Source organism: Zalophus californianus, chromosome 10 (assembly GCF_009762305.2).
Source record: "Zalophus californianus isolate mZalCal1 chromosome 10, mZalCal1.pri.v2, whole genome shotgun sequence".
NCBI lineage: Eukaryota > Metazoa > Chordata > Mammalia > Carnivora > Otariidae > Zalophus > Zalophus californianus.
The window spans coordinates 110,681,268-110,702,590 of NC_045604.1; the positions used below are offsets into that span (position 1 = coordinate 110,681,268).

Below are 21,323 nucleotides of genomic sequence, written 5' to 3' on the forward strand. Positions count from 1 at the left end.
CTGACTTTCCACTTCTTTCTTCCTTCCTCAGGGTCCCAGTTTTTTTCTGATTTCGTTTCCCTCTTGTCTGAAGAGCTTCCGTTAACAATACTCTTTTACAGATCTTCTGGCTATAAATTCTCCAGTTTTCCTTCACCTGACACTGTCCTTAATTCCCCCTTTGTTCCCGAAGGTTACTTTTTGTTGGCTATAGGGTTGTAGGTGACAGTTCTTTTCTTTCAGCACTTGGAAAATGTTGTGACACTTCTTTCTGGTCCCCGTGGTTTCTGATGAGAAAACACTATCATTTGAATCATTTTCCCTAGAGTTAATGTCCCATTTTTTTTTTTTTTTGAATGCTCTCAAGATTTTTGTCTTTAGTTTTCAGAAGTTGGACTATGACATGTCTTGACACAGATTTCTTTTTGGGGTCACTCAGCTCTTTGACCTTGTAGATTTGTATCTTTTCCCAATTTGGGGAAATTTCAGCCATCATTTCTTTACTTTTTCACCCCACACCCTCTTTTCTCCTTCTGTGACTCCAATGACCCAAATCTTTTATTACAGATCTTTTGTTGTAGCTTCGGATGTCTCTGAGATTCTCTTCATTTTGTTTTTCAGTTTATTTTCTCTCTCGTGTTTGGGTTGGGTAACTTCTATCATTCTACCTTCAAATTCACCAATTCTTGCATATTTCCTCCCCAAGACTTTAGTTCAGTTATTGTATTGTTCATTTGTTTGTTCTTTATATCTCCTATTCTTTGCTGAATTTTTCAATTTTTTCATCATGTCTTCAATTGCTCATTGAAGTTTTTTTATGATGGCTGCTTTAAAAATCTGTGTCAGATAACTCTAATAGCTGTGTTATCTTGGTGTTGGCATCTGTTAACTGTGTTCTCATTCAGTTTATGATCTTCCTGGTTCTTGGATCTGGATCTTATTTAAACCTTGTGTTTTACTTGCCCTCCTCTGACACCAATCCAGACGGGGGAGAAGGAGAGTACCTTGTTACTGCCAGGTGGGTGTGGGAATACAGGTTCTCTGCTTGGCTTCCACTGTGTCCGGGGTGTGGAAGTGTTTCTCATTACAGCTGAGTGAGAGTGGACTTTCAGGCTCCGCACTGATACCACTCTGGATGGGAGATGGACAGGCACCTCATTACTGTTTTCCACATGGCTTCTACTGACACTGGGTGGTGGTGGGGTCTTCCTACTGCTGAGTGGTGGTAGAAATCCTGACTGTCCACTACACTCGCTTGGCACCACCCCTACCCCTCTTGGGGAGGTGGAGGAACGCTGTATTACCTCTAGGTGGTGGTGCAAGTCCAGGCTGCCTGTGTGATCTTGGCACAGTCTCAGCTTTCCCCTTGGCCTGATCTGAAACCACCAGGTGGCAGCAGGAGGGAAAGGAGGTGTTGGGACATCTTGTCACAGCCCCGTGAGGTAGGAGTCTGAACTCTGCCTTTGCTGGTAGGGGTAGGAGATCCCTTGTTTTTTCCTGTGGTATTCAGCTGGAGTAGAACAATCACTGTGTAAAATGTTTGTCTTGCTAGGTTGCCTTTTCCTAGACCTTTGGCTACGGAGACTAGGCTTTCCTTGGGGCTTTTTGGTCTGTACCTGTTCCAGGTTCTGGCTTCCCCAGCACCATGCTGGAGCTACGTGAGGCCAAAACCCAGAGACTCTGGCCAGAACCTGGAGACTCTGGTCAAAACCCAGAGAAGTACCACTATGTCATTCCTCAGCGTCTAAGGTTCTTCTCCAATATGCCAGCTTCTTTCAGTTTTGTTTTTTGTTTGTTTATCTAAACATCCAGGATTTTATTTGTATTTAGTGGGAGGAACAAGACAAAAACAAAAGCAAAGCAAAGACAGCACATCTACTCCATTTTCCAGAGCAGAAGTCTCTTTCCTGTATCTTCTTCTTAAACACTTGACTTCCCCTTGTCAGACCCTCCCATTTTCTGATCCTTCCCCAGAGCTAATTATTTCTTGATTCCTGTGTTTCTTCACAGCCCCTCCCCCTCTGTATTTACCTACACACGTTCGTACCTATAGAAAAGTGTGGTTTTGCCTTCTGTAAGCAGTCAAATGCTACATATATTGTTCTGCAATTGGCTTTGTCCGTTTATTTTATTTTATAAATGGGGCTCGGACTCATGACCCTGAGATCAAGACCTGAGCTGAGATCAAGAGTCAGATGCTTAACTGACTGAGCCGCCCAGGCTCCCCATGTTTTGCCCATTCAATACGTCTGCGTCTTAGGAATCACTCCACGTCACTACACAGGGACTGTCCTCATTTATTTTAGCTGCTGTTAAAAAGGGAAATGTTGGGGCGTCTGGGTGGCTCAGTTGGTTAAGCCACTGCCTTCGGCTCAGGTCATGATCCTGGAGTCCCGGGATCGAGTCCCGCATCGGGCTCCCTGCTCGGCGGGGAGTCTGCTTCTCCCTCTGACCCTCTTCCCTCTCGTGCTCTCTATCTCTCATTCTCTCTCTCAAATAAATAAAATCTTAAAAAAAAAAAGGGAAATGTTTTCCATATTATGAATAAATGTAGTTTATTTAACTACTACTGAATAACTTCACGTTACTTATAATCTTTTGCTATTATAAACAATGGTACTATTAACATCCTTATTCCTGGCAATTTGAGCACAACCCCAGACTGGGTGAAAATACTGACAAAGTATAAGATCTGATGAGGAACTTAAATCCACAGAACTCTTAAAACTCAATGATACGAAGATATGTAGCTCAATTTAAAAACAGGCAAAGGATTTCAATAATCATTTCTCAAAAGGAGATAAATGAAAGTCTCTTATGTACACAGGAAGATGCTCCACAGCATCAGCCTTTAGGGAAATGCAAATTAAACCCACAATATACTACTTTATGCCCATTGGGCTGGCTGGGATGACAAAAAAAAATACAAGTGTTGACAAGGACGTGGAAAAATGAGAACCCTCACACTTTGACGATGGGAATGCAAAATGGTGCAGCCACGCTGGCAAAAGGTCTGGCAGTTCCTCAAAATGTTAGAGTTACCCCGTGATCCGCAATTCTACTTGTATGTATACACTCAAATGAAATGAAAACCTGTGTCCACCAACATTTTTACACAAATACAGTAGCATTACTCATAATAGACAAAAAGTAGAAACGATCGATGTCCATCAACTGCTGAATGAATAAACAAAATCTGGTCTATCCATACAATGGAGCATCATTGGGGGAAACAAACAAAAAAAGGGATGAACTGCTGATTCACGCTACAGCACGGATGAATCTTGAAAACATGATGCTCAGGGAAAGAAGCCAGTACAGAAGGCCGTTTGTGGTATGATTTCATTTCTATGAAATGTCTGGAAGGGGGTCATTTGTAGAGACGGGAGGTAAACGAGTGGTTGCTCAGGCTGGGGGAGGGATGGGCTTAAGGAGAAATGGAGTGACCGTTTGTGGCTACGAGATCACCTTTGGGGATGATGATAGATAACTCTACAGCTCGAATAAGGTGCTGGTTGCATTACTCTGTAAATGTGTGGGGCAGAACGCGGACTTGGGACACTATAAACAGGTGAATTATATGGTACAGCATGTGAAGTATTTCTCAATAAAGCTGTTAGAGAGACAACAACCCGGCAGTGGGCCTCCAGTGGCCTGTGGCTGTGGTTTGCCAAGCCCTGACCTAGACCGGTGACTCCACCGGCCCCACCTGGCAGGGGTTGCCAGGCCTGCTGTCTCACGGCAAGACCCACTGACCTGCCTGGGAGGCTTACGGAAACTTCTGCCCCTTCAATTCTTGGGGAGTGTTTGTGGTACAAACCAAATCGCACAATGCGCCGTGTTCTGGATTTCCTAATGTTTTCTCAGAAGAGCTATGTTTATCATTCTCTGTCCCCATAAGCCCCGTATTTTGTAAGATCTTACCCACTTAGCAAATTTCATTCCCCTTTCCTCAAAGAACAGCATGGTTAGCTCCTTCGAGTTTCTGGCTGAAGGCCATTTTTTCCCGGAGGCCTTAGTCAAGATGGAAACTGCTCCTCCTGCGCCCTACCCAGTGCCCCTTGCCCTGCTCTACTTTGATAATTATACTTCTCACCCTGAGTAGCCTATACAATTTGTGAGTTACATTTATTGCTTATTTCTGGATCCCCTTACTTGGAAGTCGGTTCCACGAGAGGGGGTATTTTGTCTCATTCTTTGAGGTGCCCCAAGTACTGAGACATCGCAGAGAGCTCAGGAGAGATCTGTTCAGAAGTGAGTGACTGTTACCAAGTCCAAGTACTTGGCTTTCCTTTTTGTTTTTAGAAATCAGGTACTACAATGATCGCTACCATCTCTTGAGTATTCCAAATGTCCACGTTTCACAGATGGGAAAACTGAGCTCAGCATCAGAACCCAGCCCAGGTGACACGGCCAGGAAGGATGGGACCCGGGTGCGAATCCAGACAGTGGGCCTCTGGAGCCCATCCCTCGGCGCCCGCCAGCGTGGGGCTGACCCCTGCCCGGCCTACATAAGGAAAAGGAGATAATTTTCTGTTGGGCATTCTGAAATACTGAAAATATCTTGTGACACCCCCTCATGGGACCTTGCTGAGCCCCTAACGGGAATGGCCTGGCCAGTTTAGAAACATTCATGGACAGTGAGAGTCTGCGGCTCCAGAGAACGGGAACGAATATGCAGGTGCATTTCGATTTAGAGACCCGTAAACAGATGATCTGTGTGCTCACACACGACATGCTGCGGTTATCATCAGAGGTGCAAGCCTGGGAGGGGCACCGCCCTGGGATTGTGACAGCGTCTGCCACAGGGTTTCGGCTCCTGGAGACCCTTGTGGGGTTTACACTGGGAAAACACCCCTGCAAAGGCTGGGCCTCCAGGGGACAGAGACAAGCACAGAGCTCTCTTGATCCCGGACACCTTGCAATGTCCTCATCCTCTGTTTAGCTGCCTCCTGCTGACCTGGCTCTTCCCTAAGCCCCGGCATGGTGACGAGTCCCTCTTCCTGTCAGCCAGACGGGAGCAGGGTGCGGACGGAGGGCAGACAGATTGGCTGGTGGTGGATCTGGCAAAACCACCACCTCTCCGAGTGCAGATACGGGCACTGGAGGTGGTGATTACGATGACTTCATCTAACCAAGTGCTTCTGGCATAATCTTCTGACTTTCCAATCACCTCTGCTAAGAGGCACCAGGATTCTCTGCAGCCTCATTGAGATTCCAGTGCGTTTCCAGTTTTAGCCCGAGCTGGATTCTGAGTCCCTCAAAGGCAACAGAAAATGCAGAAACCACATTTAGTGGTGACTGTTCTCGGCATGATGAAAGACAGCTGTGAGTGGAGGCTACTCGGGAGGTTATGAGAAGGGGACAGGGGAGGGGGAGAAGAGGGGAGAGTGTGGGGGGGAGCAGGGCTCGACTCCCTGTGTTTTCAAGTCACGAGTTAGATTCACAAATATTTCCAAAACTTCATTAATAATTTAAAAAAAAAAGTACGGTACTTTCCAGTACAATGAAATTCTAAACGGAAGATGGGAGTGACCCAAGGTACAATTTCTTAGCGTGTTGTTCCAAAACAACATGTTGACCACAGTCCTGTTTCAGGGCGGGGACGGGGGGGGGGGGGGGACTGAACCAGGGCAGTGGATTTTGGTTTGGATAGGGCTACTTTTACCTAAAAGCCTAGGTAGGGGTTGATGGTGAAGTCTTGGCATGGTTGGCGTGGGGCAGTGGCAGTGTGGACCTCTACGTCAGAGCAGGTGTGACGGCCTTCTACCACTGGTCCTCCTGTGTACGGCTGGGCGGCCAGGCTCCCACCAGAAGCCCCGTTTCTTGCTCGAGGTGCCCTGAGCTGATGGTGGTGGTGACCCCCAGAGTCTACAGACAGCCTTCCCATCTACTTCTCACTTACGTCTCAGAAGAGCTTCGTGTGATATTACAGAAAAAAGATAAATCGGAGAGCATCAGCGATCTTCCCAAGACCACACGGTTAGGTCACGGCCCACCCTCTTCGATTCATGTCTACGACCAGCGCCCAGGATGCCCTGAAAGGACAGGCACTGGCGAGGGGAGCAGTCAGCCTGGATGTCCTGATGCCATTTTCCCCTTCTGTTTGAAAAGATACTCTGCGTGTGTGGTGACAAATTCAGACCGTGCCAAAGTTGGAGGCAATCACTGTCACCGAGTTCTTGTCCATCATTCCAGAGCTGGTCTCTATACATCCTGACGTGTGTGTGCGCATATACACACACACGAGTGAGAGCACACTGCCTCTTGCCCCTGACGGCATAACCTGAGGCTTGCTCTGTGCCCACAGATGTCTTTCAGCTCATACTTTCAAACAGCTGTGTAGGTTCCAGTGTGTGGACATGGCAGATTCCATTTCATGCCGCTGGTGGCCCGGGGACATCTGTGCTAGAGGTGGCTCTGGGCCTTGTCTCTAGGCTCACGTGGGGGGCGAGTGGGCACTGCTGAGGTGGATGACGAAGGGGGCCTCCCCTCACTGGGGTCCCCAGGACACTGTGTGGCCTCTCTAGCAGAGATGCCCCTGGAGACCTTCTGAGTGGCTTGTTCGGGTCTCTGGCTTCTGTCACACCTCATTTCTGGAGCAGCCAGTCCCCAGTCTTTTGGCCCTGAACGTTCTTAAAAAATGTTCCCTAAGGCAGAACATTCTAGAAAAATGTTCCCTAAGACAGAGAGGGGACAGGAATCTCAGCTGCAGGCTCTGGGCCTCCACCAGCTGAATGTGATTTTCCTTTTGGGCTCCCTTCGGGGACCCCAATGGGCCCTCCCCCCAAGTCATCAGGCCAATTATGCTGTCTGCTGGCTGGAGAACCCACAGAAATATCTCAGAACGCCTCAGAAATATGAATTTTCTATTACAATATTTGAACCTGGATCACATTCAACCCCATAATGTAGTGGTTTGCTCAATGACTGTAGAATATGGTCTTATCTGAGGAGAAGCAGGACATTTTAAGACCGCGGAGCCCAAAATTAACAGCTTGGAATTTTCATCCATGTTGACTGTTAATTGACTTAAGCCATTAGAGGGAAAGAAATTTTGGCAAATCCTGAAGCACTTGTACAAGCGAAGCCGTGGACACGATCAGACCATTTAACAAGAGGCATCTGGCGAACCAACCATTTTAGGAAAATGGGCTGTTTCATCAGAAGGTTTGCAAAAGCTTCCGTGCTTCCCAAACACAGCGCGTCTGAGAACGGTTCCGCCTCGAGACAGAACCAAACCCCTAAAACGCCACCATGAACGTCGCAGGAGCTGGCAACCACCATCAAATTTCGGTTTTCTGGGGGAAACATGGTGAGGCCTTGTCACCAACCTCCAAAACTCTTCTCGCTTTGCCTTTTCCTTTTTTTTTTTTTTTAAAGATTTTATTTATTTATTTGAGAGAGAGAGAATGAGAGATAGAGAGCACGAGAGGGAAGAGGGTCAGAGGGAGAAGCAGACTCCCCGCTGAGCAGGGAGCCCGATGTGGGACTCGATCCCGGGACTCCAGGACCATGACCTGAGCTGAAGGCAGTCGCTTAACCAACTGAGCCACCCAGGCGCCCGCTTTGCCTTTTCCTTGGTGCCGCGGGGACCTCAGCTCATCACGAGGTGGAGGTCACGGGGTCAAGGCCATCCCCCAACATGGTCAGCTCAAAGCCCACAGCGCGTCTCCAGCTCAGGTCCTCTGGCTTCTCTCTCCTGCGGGCGGATGTCCGGTGAGGTGAGGCGGCGGGGTTGACAGGGGTCCCCTAGCTGTGGGTCAGGGTCAGAGGCTGCCGCTGTGTGGGGGAGGGACCACAAGCCGGCAGGTGAGCCGGCAGGAAGGCTCCGGCTCTGAGTCCTCTTGGCCATGAGTGAACCCCAAATAACTTCCGTTGGGTGCGAGTAGCAATGCTGACCTCCAGAGGTGCGGCCCGCCAGGCTAGGGCCATTTAGAAACAATTCATGATTCTTACGGAGTGGTTTTTTATTTTTGATCCCCCAAACACCTCATTTTGCAGAAAACACACTTCGGGCTTCCATCCATAGCTCACTGCGAACAAGGCCCCGCCTTGGCTGGCAAATCTTTTCTGGAACGACCCACTGTTTGTCTCATCCCGAAGCCAGCGCCACCGACTTTCTCCCGAGCCCCCGGGCCTTCCCGGGGCTTGGCTGCTGGAGCCTCTGCGGCCCCGCGGGCTGGTCCCCTCCGGGCAGGTGCACCACCTGCGCTCAGAGCTCAGGCCCCAGCGCGAGGAGGGTCCCTCCCCCCTCCCCAGGTCCCCCGGTGCACGAAGCAGGGTTCTCCCGCCGCAAGTAGGTGAACAGTCTCAGGCTAACCTAAGCAAACGGAATTCATCGTCGGAACCAGAGCGCTTGCCCCGTTGACGGAACAGTTTGGAAACCGGCGCTTTGCCGAGGGCCGTGCCAGGGGCTCAAGCTCCCTACGGGGGCCCAGGCCCCCATTATCCTGTGGATGGGGCTCTCGGTGAAGGAGAGGAGGACCCAGAGCCCCAGTTCCCTTCAGCGGCAGCCCCTGCGCCCCACTGCTGCTTCCGTGCCCACCGATGCGCACTGTGGGCCGCCTGGGCCCGCGCTCTGCGGGACTCGGGGCGCAGGAGTCCCCCGCGGGGCGCGCTCCGCTCCTGCCCCTCCCCCGTCCCCAGGCCCGTCCTCAGGGGCCGACGAGCCGCGCACTCAGGCCTCCTCCCGGGCTGGGACCCTCACCCACGTCGCTTTTCCTGCCTGGGGCGGTCCACCTACCTGTCACCCAGTACGGCGGCGGGGGTTCTGTTCCTGGTGACGAATGCCGCGTTCAGAAAGGCCGTCCACGAACTTCTCAACGAGCACAGTCTTCACGAGGAAGCTCCGCGCGGCCCAGGCCGAGGGAACGCGCACGTTTTCTCCGTGGTCAGGAGGACAGCGTGCGCGCACACGGAGCCTCCTGTGCGCCTGCGCAGTGCTGCGTGGGTGTCTCGCTGCCGCCAGGCTCCGATCTGCGCGCAGAGGCACTGGCTTCTTCAAGGCTCTGCGCCCCAGGCTCTCCGGGAAAGCAGACCGCCTCCCGGGAGGCAGTGCGGTGGCTCAGGACCCTGGCCCTGCGACCCCCAGCCACCTAGCTTTGGAGCCCGATCTGCCCCTTGCCAGCTGGCTTCCCTGGGGGCAGGTGTCTGCACCTCTCTGGGCGTTTCCTCACCCACAAACCGGGAGCCCTGACTGTGCCTGCCGCCCAGGGCCTAGTGGAGTCCCGTGGATTGACACAGGCCAAGAACACAGAAGGCCGCCTGGCAAACGGTGCGGTTCAGTAACCGTCCTCTGTCTTTGACACGCAGGAGCATTGTCTGACATCCTGGGGATGGTGGGAAATGCGCAGTTTTCAGTGTCGTATTTATGGACGCTGGAAGGTAGGCGGTCGATGGAGGCAGGGGAAAAGAGAAAAACGAAACGTTCTTACCTCTGGCTCGTTGATGGCAGTGCCGGCTTCTGGAGCAAGAGGGCAGTTTTGGAACTACAGGCCCCGGTGCTCGCTGCAGCCGGCAATCCTGCCTCTCCCCAGGGCCGGCCTGCCTTGCCTGCACATGGGAATCACCTGGGTAGCTTTCAAAAAAGCAGCGGATGCCTGCCCAGCCCCCGGAGATCCTGTCTTCGTTGGTTCGGGCGTGGCCGCAGCACTGGGATCTGTACGCACGCCCAGTGATCCTGAAATGCACCGCGCACGGGGGAGAGTCACCTATGATGCACGTGGGGATCCGGAGAGGGACGCCTCTCCTGGGGGCTCAGGAGGGAGGCCTTGCTCCGGCCTACATTCCCGCCAACCAAGGCTGAGTCTGGTAGGGAGCAGTGGAGCCTTTGGGGCACGGCCAGGTGGTCGGGCTACATGGCCAGGTGCCCCCCCGCCCCCGCGTGCGTCTCCCCGGGAGAAGCGTAAATCCCTCTGACCTCCGCCCTGCTGTGTGTGCGCCCCTGCATCTCCCCGGGAGCGGGGTCTGGGACAGCTGCGTGTGTGGTTGAGGCCCGCACTGGGGTTCATCTTTACAGCCCTAGAATTCACAAGTCATTTCATCAATAGTTGAAGAAAACCACAAGTGAATAAGGAACAAAATGATGTTTTTATTAAAAATCGTACCCATAGCACCTCTCTTTCTACAAGTTTTTTTTTCTTTTCTTTTTTTTTTTTTTTAATGAGATCTGGTTTTCTGCACAATTCCAGAAAACGTTGTTGGGAAAACTTGAGGACTGACCTAAGCTCTCGATAACCCAGAAGGTGCCGTGGAGGGGAGACGAGGCGTGCCTCCGCAGACTAGCTCAGTTCACAGAGGGCTACAGTGTTTCTGCCTTCCCGACCCCCGGTCCATGCTACAGGGATGCTGCATTAAGGACAGACAGCCAGATTGGGATACGTGGATGGATTGCTCACTGGGAGAACAACTACACTGTGTGCCAAGAATTCGTAAAAACTAGAAACCATGCTACGATCCGTTACGCAAACACCATGCTTCAGTCCAGTCGTGATCAAGTACAAGCCCAGCATCAAAAGAAGTTTACAGAGCATGCGCGACCCTTCCTCCTGGCGGCGTGGACGTTTACCCTGGCCGTGGGCCTCATCCCTCGCTCGCGGGGGCATGGGTCCCCACCTTGCCGTAGGCCACACTGTCATCTGCTACGACATTTCATTGAGTACTCCTTAAAAGCTTGGCTGTAAGAGCAGCGGAGGGGAAGGCTGTGGGAGGAGGGGCTCGGTGTGGGCCGATTTAGCCAGGAGGGGGTACACAAGGCCATGCTGATGTGCTTCACGCCCGCTGGGTGCGGGGACTGCCTGCAGCTGCGCCCGCCGCTCACCTGTCTGGGCAAGTTGTGCTCTGGTGCCCGGCGGAGAGGGGCAGCCCCATGCATGCCCAGCCCTGCGGCTCCGACAGACAGCCCAGCCCCTCGTGGCCACTTCGCTGCTTCACCCCCACCTGTCGGCTCCATCTCCAGTGACCCACCTGAGGGCGAGCCCGGGGGCGCCCAGCGGCCGGCCGGGGAGCGCCCGCATGACGTCACTCTGGAAGACGGCAAGAAGCGGACGTCTCATCTTGTCTTGGTTACATGTTGCTCGTTCGTGTGAGATAGTTTGTTTTTCCTCCGTAAAGGTGAGAGGCCGGGAAGTGACGCTCGTCCCCGCGCTACTGCTGGGGGTGGGGGGGAGCAGATACCGGACTGCGAACACCCTCTCTTCCTCTGGGTGCAGCCTCTCCCCAGGGACCGGCCAACAGCGGGTCCACCTCCGGCGCAGGCTCAGCAGTTCCACGCAGGGCAAGTTCAGGGAGGGGAGAGAAAGCACAGGGAAGGGAATGAGCCTTGGAAAAGGGTGTCACGTCGCGGCAGAAACCCCCAAGGCAAAGGACACACCTCGAACCAGATGGTCCTCGTTCCAACACGTTCTAACACTTTCCCCCGTTATTTAAAGCAAAGTCCATATGGCTTAGAGAGTGAAGTGCACGGAAGGCAGGGTTCGTCCGATTTCTCTGCCGGCGCCTGTCTTCCAGGAAGTTCCGCTTGCGTCTCGGGGCCGAGAGCAATGAGCAGAGGGGCTCCGGACCCGAGGGGCGTCCCGTCCCGTGAACTCTGGTGGGTGATTCTCATGCACAAGTGGCTTTGGGCAGAGCGTCTAGGATTTTTGGTTTAGAATATTTCTGCCTCCACTCAGAAAAAGGCAGCAGGAAGGAGAGAAGGAAGGGAAGGAGAGAGAAAGGAACCTTCCCTCTAGTTTTGGAAACACTGAAAAGGGGCTTTTCACCCAACACGAAACTCTCCTTGGTCTCCTGGGGCCACAGGAAACCTCTCTGAAAGCAGAGGGCCCCATGGAGGTGTAGAAGGAAGACAGCAGAGTAGTCACCGCACGCTCTCCGTGTGACCCGGAGACGGGCTCCCCCACCCTCAGGGCACTGCAGGTCATCTGGGAGGCCAGCACGTGCCTCACTCCCCTGGGCCTTGGGGGTGTCAGCAGGATGCTGGGCACTGTCACGGCCACACTCCTCTGGCGAGGTGGGGACACTGGGCCCTCCCTGAGCTCTGGGCGCAGTCTGGCCGGCCCCAGCAGCACACCGTGTATACCTGGACCTAGGCTCTGGCCTGGAGGGTCGGCCCTGCTCCTCAGCCACATCGGACCCCTCTTGCAAGAATAATGTGATGGCTGGAACCACAGCTACAGTTTGGACTCTCTAATTTTCAACGTAGTTCATGCTATTTTCATATGGCTAAAAAACTAAAATGAAACAATAGCAAAGGGGAAAAAAAAAAGTTTCCAGAAAACCCGTTAAGGCTAGAAGCTGGGCTGGGGTCGGGGTGGGGGACGCAGCGGCACTGGTGGGCAAGGCAGTGGGCAGCAGGTGGAGCAAGGAGACCAGGGGGCCATGCTCAGAGGAAGGCCGGCGCCCACCTCTGCAGGAGGCCTGGCGAGGAGGCGGCAATTCGGGCCTCGTTTGCTCAGAGCTGTTTTGCTTTATTTGGAGACACTGACGCTTTTCGTCTCTCATGTACAAAGCTAAACAATTAATAAAAAGGCACCTGGAGACAGCAGAGACTCATTCATTTCATGTGACATACTTTAAAAAAAGATAAAAAGATTTAAAAAATACTCTGGTTAACAATGCACACCTCTTACACAACAAGCAATTCTGCAAGCGCCGTCTGGTTCTGTCTGGGTTAGCAGGGTTGGCCGTGTGCTGTGCTCTCGGGAAGGAGCTAGCTTGCTGAGTGAGGGCCGGCGTGGGGCTTCCAGCCCCGGGGTGGTTTCCTGCTCTGCACTGTCGGGTTTAAGGACAGAAAGGAAGAAAAAGGCCCAGATATTTCACCACAGGGGTCACACGGTGCAACCAAGGGGGTCATCACCGGGTCAGACGACCCCACCTTGCAATCTCTTGCCCCCTTGCCAGGAACCTGGAAGCTGATTCCTTGCCTAGAAACTGCAGAGGGAGAGTATTTCAGAGGTGGATGCAGTCAGGTGGAAAAGCGCAGAGCCCAGGGCGGACTTCGCTCTGCAGGCCGGGAGGCGGCCAGAGCCCAGCCGGGCGGTGTCACCGATGGAGAGCCCGGCGCACAGCTGGTTCTCCAGAGGCACAGGAGGTAGAGAAGAGGAAGGAGCGGTCTGGACACAGGATCCCTCGATCCCTGCTCTTCCTCCCCCGCAGCCTCCCTAGTTGGGTGTCGGGATGGAGAGACCTGGGGCCGGGGGGTTGGGGGGGGGGGGGTCTGAGGCCTTCCCGCCATTGCACCACTGAAATACACCTTCTCGTAAAAAGAAAAGAAAACAAAGAAACCCGCTTCCTGCAGCGATGTTACAAAAAGCCGTTAAAAAAACCTTCCTAATTGAAATCTAGTGTCCACAAGTAGGTAAAATCATCACTTATCAGAATTCTCTTTAAACAAAAGCTTGAGCTCAGTTATTGGAGTTGATTGTCTTAACAAAAGGAGGCTGGGAGGTCCACCGAGGCCCCGTTGGGGCCGTCACACGAAGGAGGAGAAGCCGGTGAGCGGAGTCCGGGCGCCAGGGCCCGCGGGTGCGAACACGGCGCTCTGCGTGGTGACCACGGTGTGCAGGTGCGGCCCTGCCTCGCCGCCCGCCACCGCCTCGTACCTGTGTGGGGCGCGCCCGCCTGGGGCCCGCCGCTTCCACGAGTTGTAGTAGGTGGGGTCGCTCATGTAGTGGTTGACGAAGGAGTGCTGGGGGGGCGCGTCCTCGGACTCAGAGTCGGTGCCCTGGGGGGACAGTGAGGTGTGAGCAAGCAGACGGAGGGGGAGCACAGCTGGGGGGGTGGGCATGGGGGAGGGGATGGGGTGGCCTGGGAGGAGGGGAGGACAGCTGGGGGGGTGGGCATGGGGGAGGGGATGGGGTGGCCTAGAGGGAGGGGGAGGACAGCCCTAGGGGGACCGGTGGCCACGGGGGAAGGCAGTCACTGGGGAGCATGGGGGCAGCCATGGGGGAGGGCAGTCACTGGGGAGTGTGGGGGGCAGCCACGGGAGAAGGCAGTCACGGGGGGAGCATGGGGGCAGCCATGGGGGAGCATAGGGGCAGCCATGGGGGAGGGCAGCCACGGGGTAACGTAGGGGGCAGCCACGGGGGAGGATAGTTACGGGGGAGCGTGGGGGCAGTCACGGGGGGAGCGTGGGAGCAGCCACGGGGGAGGGCAGCCACGGGGGAGTGTGGGAGCAGCCACGGGGGAGGGCAGCCACGGGGGAGTGTGGGAGCAGCCACGGGGGAGGGCAGCCACGGGGGAGCGTGGGAGCAGCCACGGGGGCGGGCAGCCACGGGGGAGCGTGGGGGGTAGTCACAGGGGAGCGTGGGGGCAGCCATGGGGGAGGGCAGCCACGGGGGAGCGTGGGGGCAGCCACGGGGGCGGGCAGCCACGGGGGAGCGTGGGGGGTAGTCACCGGGGAGCGTGGGGGCAGCCACGGGGGAGGGCAGCCACGGGGGAGCGTGGGGGCAGCCACGGGGGCGGGCAGCCACGGGGGAGCGTGGGGGGTAGTCACAGGGGAGCGTGGGGGCAGCCACGGGGGAGGGCAGCCACGGGGGAGTGTGGGAGCAGCCACGGGGGAGGGCAGCCACGGGGGAGTGTGGGAGCAGCCACGGGGGAGGGCAGCCACGGGGGAGCGTGGGAGCAGCCACGGGGGCGGGCAGCCACGGGGGAGCGTGGGGGGTAGTCACAGGGGAGCGTGGGGGCAGCCACGGGGGAGGGCAGCCACGGGGGAGCGTGGGGGCAGCCATGGGGGAGGGCAGCCACGGGGGAGCGTGGGAGCAGCCACGGGGGCGGGCAGCCACGGGGGAGCGTGGGGGGGTAGTCACAGGGGAGCGTCGGGGGCAGCCACGGGGGAGGGCAGCCACGGGGGAGTGTGGGAGCAGCCACGGGGGAGGGCAGCCACGGGGGAGCGTGGGGGCAGCCACGGGGGTGGGCAGCCACGGGGGAGCGTGGGGGCAGCCACGGGGGCGGGCAGCCACGGGGGAGCGTGGGGGGTAGTCACAGGGGAGCGTGGGGGCAGCCACGGGGGAGGGCAGCCACGGGGGAGCGTGGGGGCAGCCACGGGGGAGGGCAGCCACGGGGGAGCGTGGGGGCAGCCACGGGGGAGCGTGGCGGGGACGTGGCCACAGGCAGCAGGGCTGAGCTGGAAGCAGGGAGCTGCCAGGACGCAGGGGTAGCATTCACGACCCAAAGTGGGAAGGTCTGTGTCCGTCCCCGCCCTCTCCCCCTTCCTCCCCCCACTCCCACCCTCCACACTAGGTGCGCCCTCCCCAGCCTGACCGCCCCCCGCAGACGCCCGGCTGAGCTCAGCAGCTCCGCTGTGTTCACGCGGGACAATGTGCTGTCGCAGCTGCTCCTAACCCCTCCGTGTGTCTGAGCCTGTCCCAGGAGGGGTCCACACTGCACTTCGGCCCCAGGACAGGTCTCCATATCCTCCAGGGGGTGCTCTGTGTCCTCGCGTGGCAGAAGGCCCATATGGTGGGGCCCAGTGGGCTTGCCTGAGCCTGCGGTGTAGGCTGGCCAGACCAGAGGGAGTGGGCCCTGAGCACACGTGGAGGCGAGGAAGGGGCATCCTCCATGGGATACAAAGTCCACGTGCTGTCCCCTCCACGCACACCTCTGTGGGAGGCTGCCGGGGATCGAGGCCCGTGTGAGCCATGAGGTCTAACGGAGCCACCCAGCCCTGGCTCCCCAGGCCCTAGAGAGACCTGGCCCCTCGCCGAGCGGTACACAAGAACCCGCCCTGTTGACGCGTGAAGGCCAGTCCGAGAGGGTTTCTCTCCTTTTTTTTTTTTTTTATCACATAAATCCGCAGTTTCCATTAAGAACATTTAGTCCATGGCGTTTCTGTGTTCATATTCTTGAAGCAAAACTCTGTTTCCTGGTTTCCAGGGATCGATTTTAAATCACTGGAAGCACTGCTAGCAGGGACAGTGGGTGAGGCCGTTTTCCCAGGACAGTGGAGGCCCCCCTTCCCCTGCCCCAGAGGTGCTCTGTGGCCCTGGGAGCTTCCCGCACCCCGGGGAGCTCTGCCACTTGCTGGGGTGCAGCCCGCAGGCTCTGCTGCCAGGCCCCACACCCTGAAAACACAGTGGGCTCCTCCCCGTGCCACGGGGGACCTAGCAGAGGCCACGGACACCTCAAATATGCCAAAAACGGTTCCACAGACGTGTGCCTGCCAGCCTTTCAAGTTCAAGGGGTGGGGTGGGTGGGACGGGAGACTGTGGCTGGGTAAAGCCTCTCCCATTCCCGATGCCCTGGCTGGGCTCTGTCCCTGCCGCTCCGCACGCCTCCTCTCTGGGCCCTGCCTGAGCTCTGCCCTTTTTCCTCTCCCTAGAGGGTGTCAGGAGGCCCCCGAAGGCTGTCTCAGAATCACCAGGGAAGTTTTGGGAGAGCACAGATCACTGGGTGTGGTTCCTGCTGTCTTGATGGCGAGGGTCTGGGGCAGGGGCCAGGAATGTGCATTTCTTAGAAGCTCTGGGGGGATTTTGATCAGTGGCCAGGCCAGAGTGAGGGCAGGGAAGGCGGGGAGAGCCGACTGCTGGCCCCCATTCTACGTGCCGTGTGTATAGAGACTCATGAAAGCCAGAGAGTGTCCCTTGGTGCTCTGAGCCACTCTCCCTCATCTGATGGGGAGGGCATAGCCCACGTCACCCCCATGCAGGAAGCTCGATACGGGGACTCATGCTGTCCTCCACCCGGGGAGCTGGCGCTGTGTCCTGTAAGCCTATGAAAGTGGGCAGAAGTCCCTTGTGGACATCGAGGGGAGCCGGAGCCTCCTGGGATTTTCCAGATGCAGACTGAGAATCTGGCTCTCACTCGAATATTTACAGGAAAGTAACAGTAAGTCACAGATTTGGGACTTCTCAGGACGTGAAACGTAAACTGTTTATGTTATGGAGCAATCAGCGGCTAGCGGCTGAATGCATCTGTGGTTCTTCTGCTTTTTATGGAGTCAGAGCTCATGCAAATGCAGGTCTGATGAAGGTCCCTTCCTGGCACATCCCAGGATGCGGAGAGCGTCCAGCCCCTCCATAATCGGACAGTGATGATGGCAAGAGAGCCAAGAGGCGCTGCTTTTTAGCAGACGGTGCTACATGCAGAGTGACCCCCTGCACAGTCTCTGACACCACACAGCGGCCTGTGAGCTGCAGAGTTTTCTATTTTAGGGGTGAAGAGAGAGGCTCAGAGAGCCGGCAAGCTGCCCAGTGTCCCAGGCGGGGTGGGAGCCGTGCCCGGGCCTTGCAGCCCCGAGGCTCCCACTGCCTCGTCTTTGTGTTGGCTGAGCCGACTCACAACCCCCCACCCATCATTCCCAGACCCACCGAGCTCTGAAAACCAAAAGCTGTTTTTGTAACTCATCTGGTGGCAAAGCCTGACCCGCGTTGGGCTAATTTGGCAGCTAACCCCGAGCTGAACTGATGTGAAACTATTTAGCGTGAATAGTGGTCGGTTTTGCTGCAGAAATGCTAATGTAGTTTGGTCGGAGATTGCTGCCCCGACCCTGCTGGGGACATGACCTAATGGTCAACGTATTCCCATAGCCGAAAAACGCTGAGTTCTTCAATGGACCTGGCCTTGGGAGTTGCAGATAAGAGATGGGGCACCTGTAATTCCGGCAGCTAAAGTTTATTTCTTCCTCTGTTTTCCAGTGGCCTCGAGGGGCTTAGGAGGCAAAGCTCTGTGTTCACTGAGTCCAGCAGGAACGAGGGCAAAGGTCACCTGAAGGATCAGGGGGAGTCTATGTTATTGGCCCCTGAGCTGGGTTTGTCCCTTCTTCACACACCCATCTTGGCTCTAAGATCTGCAAGCTCAGGAGCAAAGAGTTCCCATGGAAATGCGTGGGGGGCAGCCGCCTCTCGAGAAAGGCACAGAACACTCAGGATGATGACAGCAGGTCCCACACCAGCTGGGGTCAGGGGTCATGGTTATGTGAAGACTGAACGTAAGATTCAAGATTTTCAGCCTCCTCACACCGTACCCTCTGGTGCTCAGAGGCCGCGCCGCGCACCGCCCGTCCCAACCACGAAGGATACGTGTGAGCAAAAGTGTGCGAAGGAGCGACTGGAGTCAATCTCCTCGCTTTGTGTCCGAAAGGACCGAGACCCACACAAGCACGCGACCTTCCCCGGTCATACTGGTCAGGGAGAGAGCCGGGCCTGCCCCAGCGCTGGTATCACAGCCAAAGGTGGCAGAAATAAAGCCTCTTTAGAAATACGTCGGGACACCTTCCAGGCCAGCTGCCTAAAGGGTCAGGTCTCTGATCAGGGGAAACGGCCACATGCAGGCGTCCGCTTCGGCAGACCTGCCCAGGGCCTGCGTCTCCCTGGTCTTGCGACCCCTGCCCACCCCTCCTCCTGCAGCTGTTGGGTCATGGAGAAGCTGGGCTCACAGTCACCAGGTGGCAGCCGGGGGAGGGGGGGCTGTCTGGTCGAGAAGGGACTCCCGCGTTCTTGCAGGAGGCAGTCTTTCCATGGGCACATCCAGCCCGGCTTAGAGGATGGATGCATCCCGTGTCCCACACCCGTATGCCTGTTTACGTGGTGAACGATCCAGTCTCACTGGAGATGGCTCAGAAGCTACATCATATGTTTTCTCAACCACAGACCTCAAAGTCCTACGGAATGGAGACAGGGTCTGTGATAGATGTGGGTGCTGAGAAGAGGGCCCGGCAGGAGACAGCTGGACGGTTGCCTGGCTCACAGTGACGTCCCAATGTGCATGCCTGGGCTTTGACCTTCCCAAATGAACTTCAGGAAGTGATCCTTCTCTACCTGTCCTTGTCCATGGGCTGAATGGCCTGTCCCTCATTAAACAGTGACTGGCTAATCAGAATCCTCCCTGGGACTCTCTGCACTGCATGCGGGAGAGCAGATTTTTTACGGGGCAAAGCCGGGTGGCCGGTTGTGTGTCCTGAGTGGGCAGGGCCCAGAGACCCAGCCAAGAGCACCTGTGAGGGGAGAAGACCATCCTGCAGAAAGGCAGGAGAGACAGGAGCATAAGAGTGGAGGGTCCCATGACACGTCAGCCTGGCCTCCTGGCTCATGCTAAGCCCTCGACATGATCTCCACGAGAGAGCACTAAATCAAAATGCCATCCTTCCTCCTGCTGCCTGCTCTGTTTATTGTTTATGTGACATTATTATTTTTTAATGGGGATGTATTTTAGTGAGTTAGAATTATTGACAAAAAGGCAATGCTGCAGGGTCCTTTCTTTTTAAGTTTCCTGTGTGATATGAAGTAGCGATGTGTGTTGGTTTCCCAGGAAACCAGAGAAGGACAGCAGGTGATTGGACGTGGTGGCAGTTTCTAAAGGTGCACAGATGCCTGGCGAGCAGCTAATAGAGATAATCTCAACACTTTCAGTATTATATTTGCAAGATGAAAGAGTCAAATATTAACAGGGAATTAATTAGATATGAGGTCTAAGTTGGTTGGAGCAGGAGAGATTTTGAAAACTACTTATTTGGATTTTGAAAACAGTTTTTATCATGAGATTCGAATAGTAGTCCTGATATGCAGTTGTGTGAAAACCCAGTGACAGACCCTCTTATTCTGAACCGGAGAAAGAGAAAGAGCCGCTGCAGGGGTTGTGCGACACCAGCGGCCTGACTCAGAATGGCTCCGATCAGGCAGGTTCTGGGGCTCCTGTGAACCCATTTGCAGAATTTCCACTTTAAGCAATATTCCTGAAAACGGTTAAAAAAAATACCTTGGGGAGAAAGGGACAGCATCGCTAGCTTCTTAGTGAAATAATAGCTTTGCAGAAGAGTACTTCCAGCCAAGACCTTGTAGGGTTTCGGGCTCCTTATTTCCTGGGGCTCTGCAGAGGAAGGTGGGCAGGAGGGAAGAGCATCAAACCCTTGATGAAGCCCAGGGCCCAGAACATGCCTTACTCTTCACCCCTGACATCTCAGCGTGCAGTCTATTTAAACCTAGAAGCTGCCTCCGGTAGAGAGGATTAGTGTCTGGAATCTAAATCCAGTCCTATTTGAGATAGGTGCCCTTGGTGTACTGTGCTGCTGCCCACTCCTGGGTCGTTCTCTCTGGGACGGCTTTGTCTACAGTTCCATACTTTAACTCTGTTTCTGTGAATTTGGGGTTCAGGGGCTAGGCCAGAAGTCATCATTGCCAGATTTAGGGAGCCCATGCTTCTCCCCTCTGAATATCAGAACCATTAATTACGAATGGACAAGGTGTTTCCAGAATGGCTGGTGAGGAGCCAGCAGATTCTCTTCCCGGTGGGACAATGATTTAACTGGGGAAAGTTATTTATTTTTTTTTTAAAGATTTTATTTATTTATTTGAGAGAGAGAGAGAGAATGAGAGATAGAAAGCACGAGAGGGAAGAGGGTCAGAGGGAGAAGCAGACTCCCCGCTGAGCAGGAAGCCCGATGTGGGACTTGATCCTGGGACTCCAGGATCATGACCTGAGCCGAAGGCAGTCACTTAACCAACTGAACCACCCAGGCGCCCCTTAACTGGGGAAAGTTATTTTATAAACAGGCATTTAAAGTCTCTGGAAATAGTGGCAAGGACATATAGCAAATGGAGAAAGATTTATTCCACAAAAATCTAAATTTCACTAAGAACAGCAAGAGTCAGAGGCACTTGAACTGTGACCTGCATCAAACCCCCAACCCCAATCCCCAGCTCAGCATGACGGAAGCTCTATCCCAGGCAGGTATGGCCAAGAGAACTGGGTTCCCTTCCTCACCCTGTCTTCACCCGTAGGCTGGATGGTCTATACCACTTGAGAATCCTGAACCCCCATTGCCCCTGCCTCGGCTAGCTTGTAGGGAAGACGTTTGACATGGGGAGGGGCTGGCTCAGAAGCCCAGGGACTACCATCTCCACCCAGTGCCCTACTTGTGCAGTTGCTGTGTCACTATGGGAGAAGGGGGCCACCGTCCCCACCCCCAGCTTTGGTGCTGTGACACAGAAGTCCCACACAGGGCGGAGAGACCATCCATTAGAACAGAGAGCTCCAGAGTTCTCCTAAGGGGAATGGCTTTGTTGGGAACAGAGCATGCCTAAGGGCATTGCTGAAAACAGCGGAGTCCTTTGGGGTGAGAAATTATGAGGAAGCTGGTAGTCCCATGATTGTAACAAGTGAAGCAATCAACCCGCCAGAAGTTTAACAGAAAGAACTGGGGAAAAAGAGACAGCTCAGGAGAACTCTCTTGGGAGCAGAGCAAAATTCAGATTGACAACATCTTGCCCCTCAAAAGGGCTGCACTTTAATTGGATCAAGCTATGGAGTAATGTAGAGCCCTGGGCACTGTGAAAAATAATAGAGCCAGCCAGTGGTGGAGGTTAAGAGCTGGGTGTGATACCAACAGCGACAGACCGTCCAGAATCTTA

The 21,323-nt window shown here is 55.0% G+C and overlaps 1 protein-coding gene and 1 long non-coding RNA gene across 7 annotated transcripts in view; both read right to left on the reverse strand.

The window, feature by feature from the left end:
- Positions 1 to 8,849, reverse strand: part of LOC113932929 — a 119,394-nt gene extending 110,545 nt beyond the window's left edge. For both annotated transcript variants that reach the window (XR_003523169.2, XR_003523168.2), the window contains exon 1: positions 8,726 to 8,849. This is a non-coding gene — a long non-coding RNA (uncharacterized LOC113932929). The remainder of the gene's footprint in view (positions 1 to 8,725) is intronic.
- A 1,216-nt stretch (positions 8,850 to 10,065) lies between these two features.
- The window catches only part of SDK1 (sidekick cell adhesion molecule 1), an 887,311-nt gene continuing 876,053 nt past the window's right edge, over positions 10,066 to 21,323 (reverse strand). For 4 of the 5 annotated variants that reach the window (XM_027612939.2, XM_027612937.2, XM_027612941.2 and 1 more), the window contains one exon: positions 10,066 to 13,702. In XM_027612939.2, the coding sequence (XP_027468740.2) occupies positions 13,451 to 13,702 (252 nt within the window). In that variant the 3' untranslated portion in view covers positions 10,066 to 13,450. The remainder of the gene's footprint in view (positions 13,703 to 21,323) is intronic. The other variant, XM_027612940.2, reaches the window with a different exon arrangement.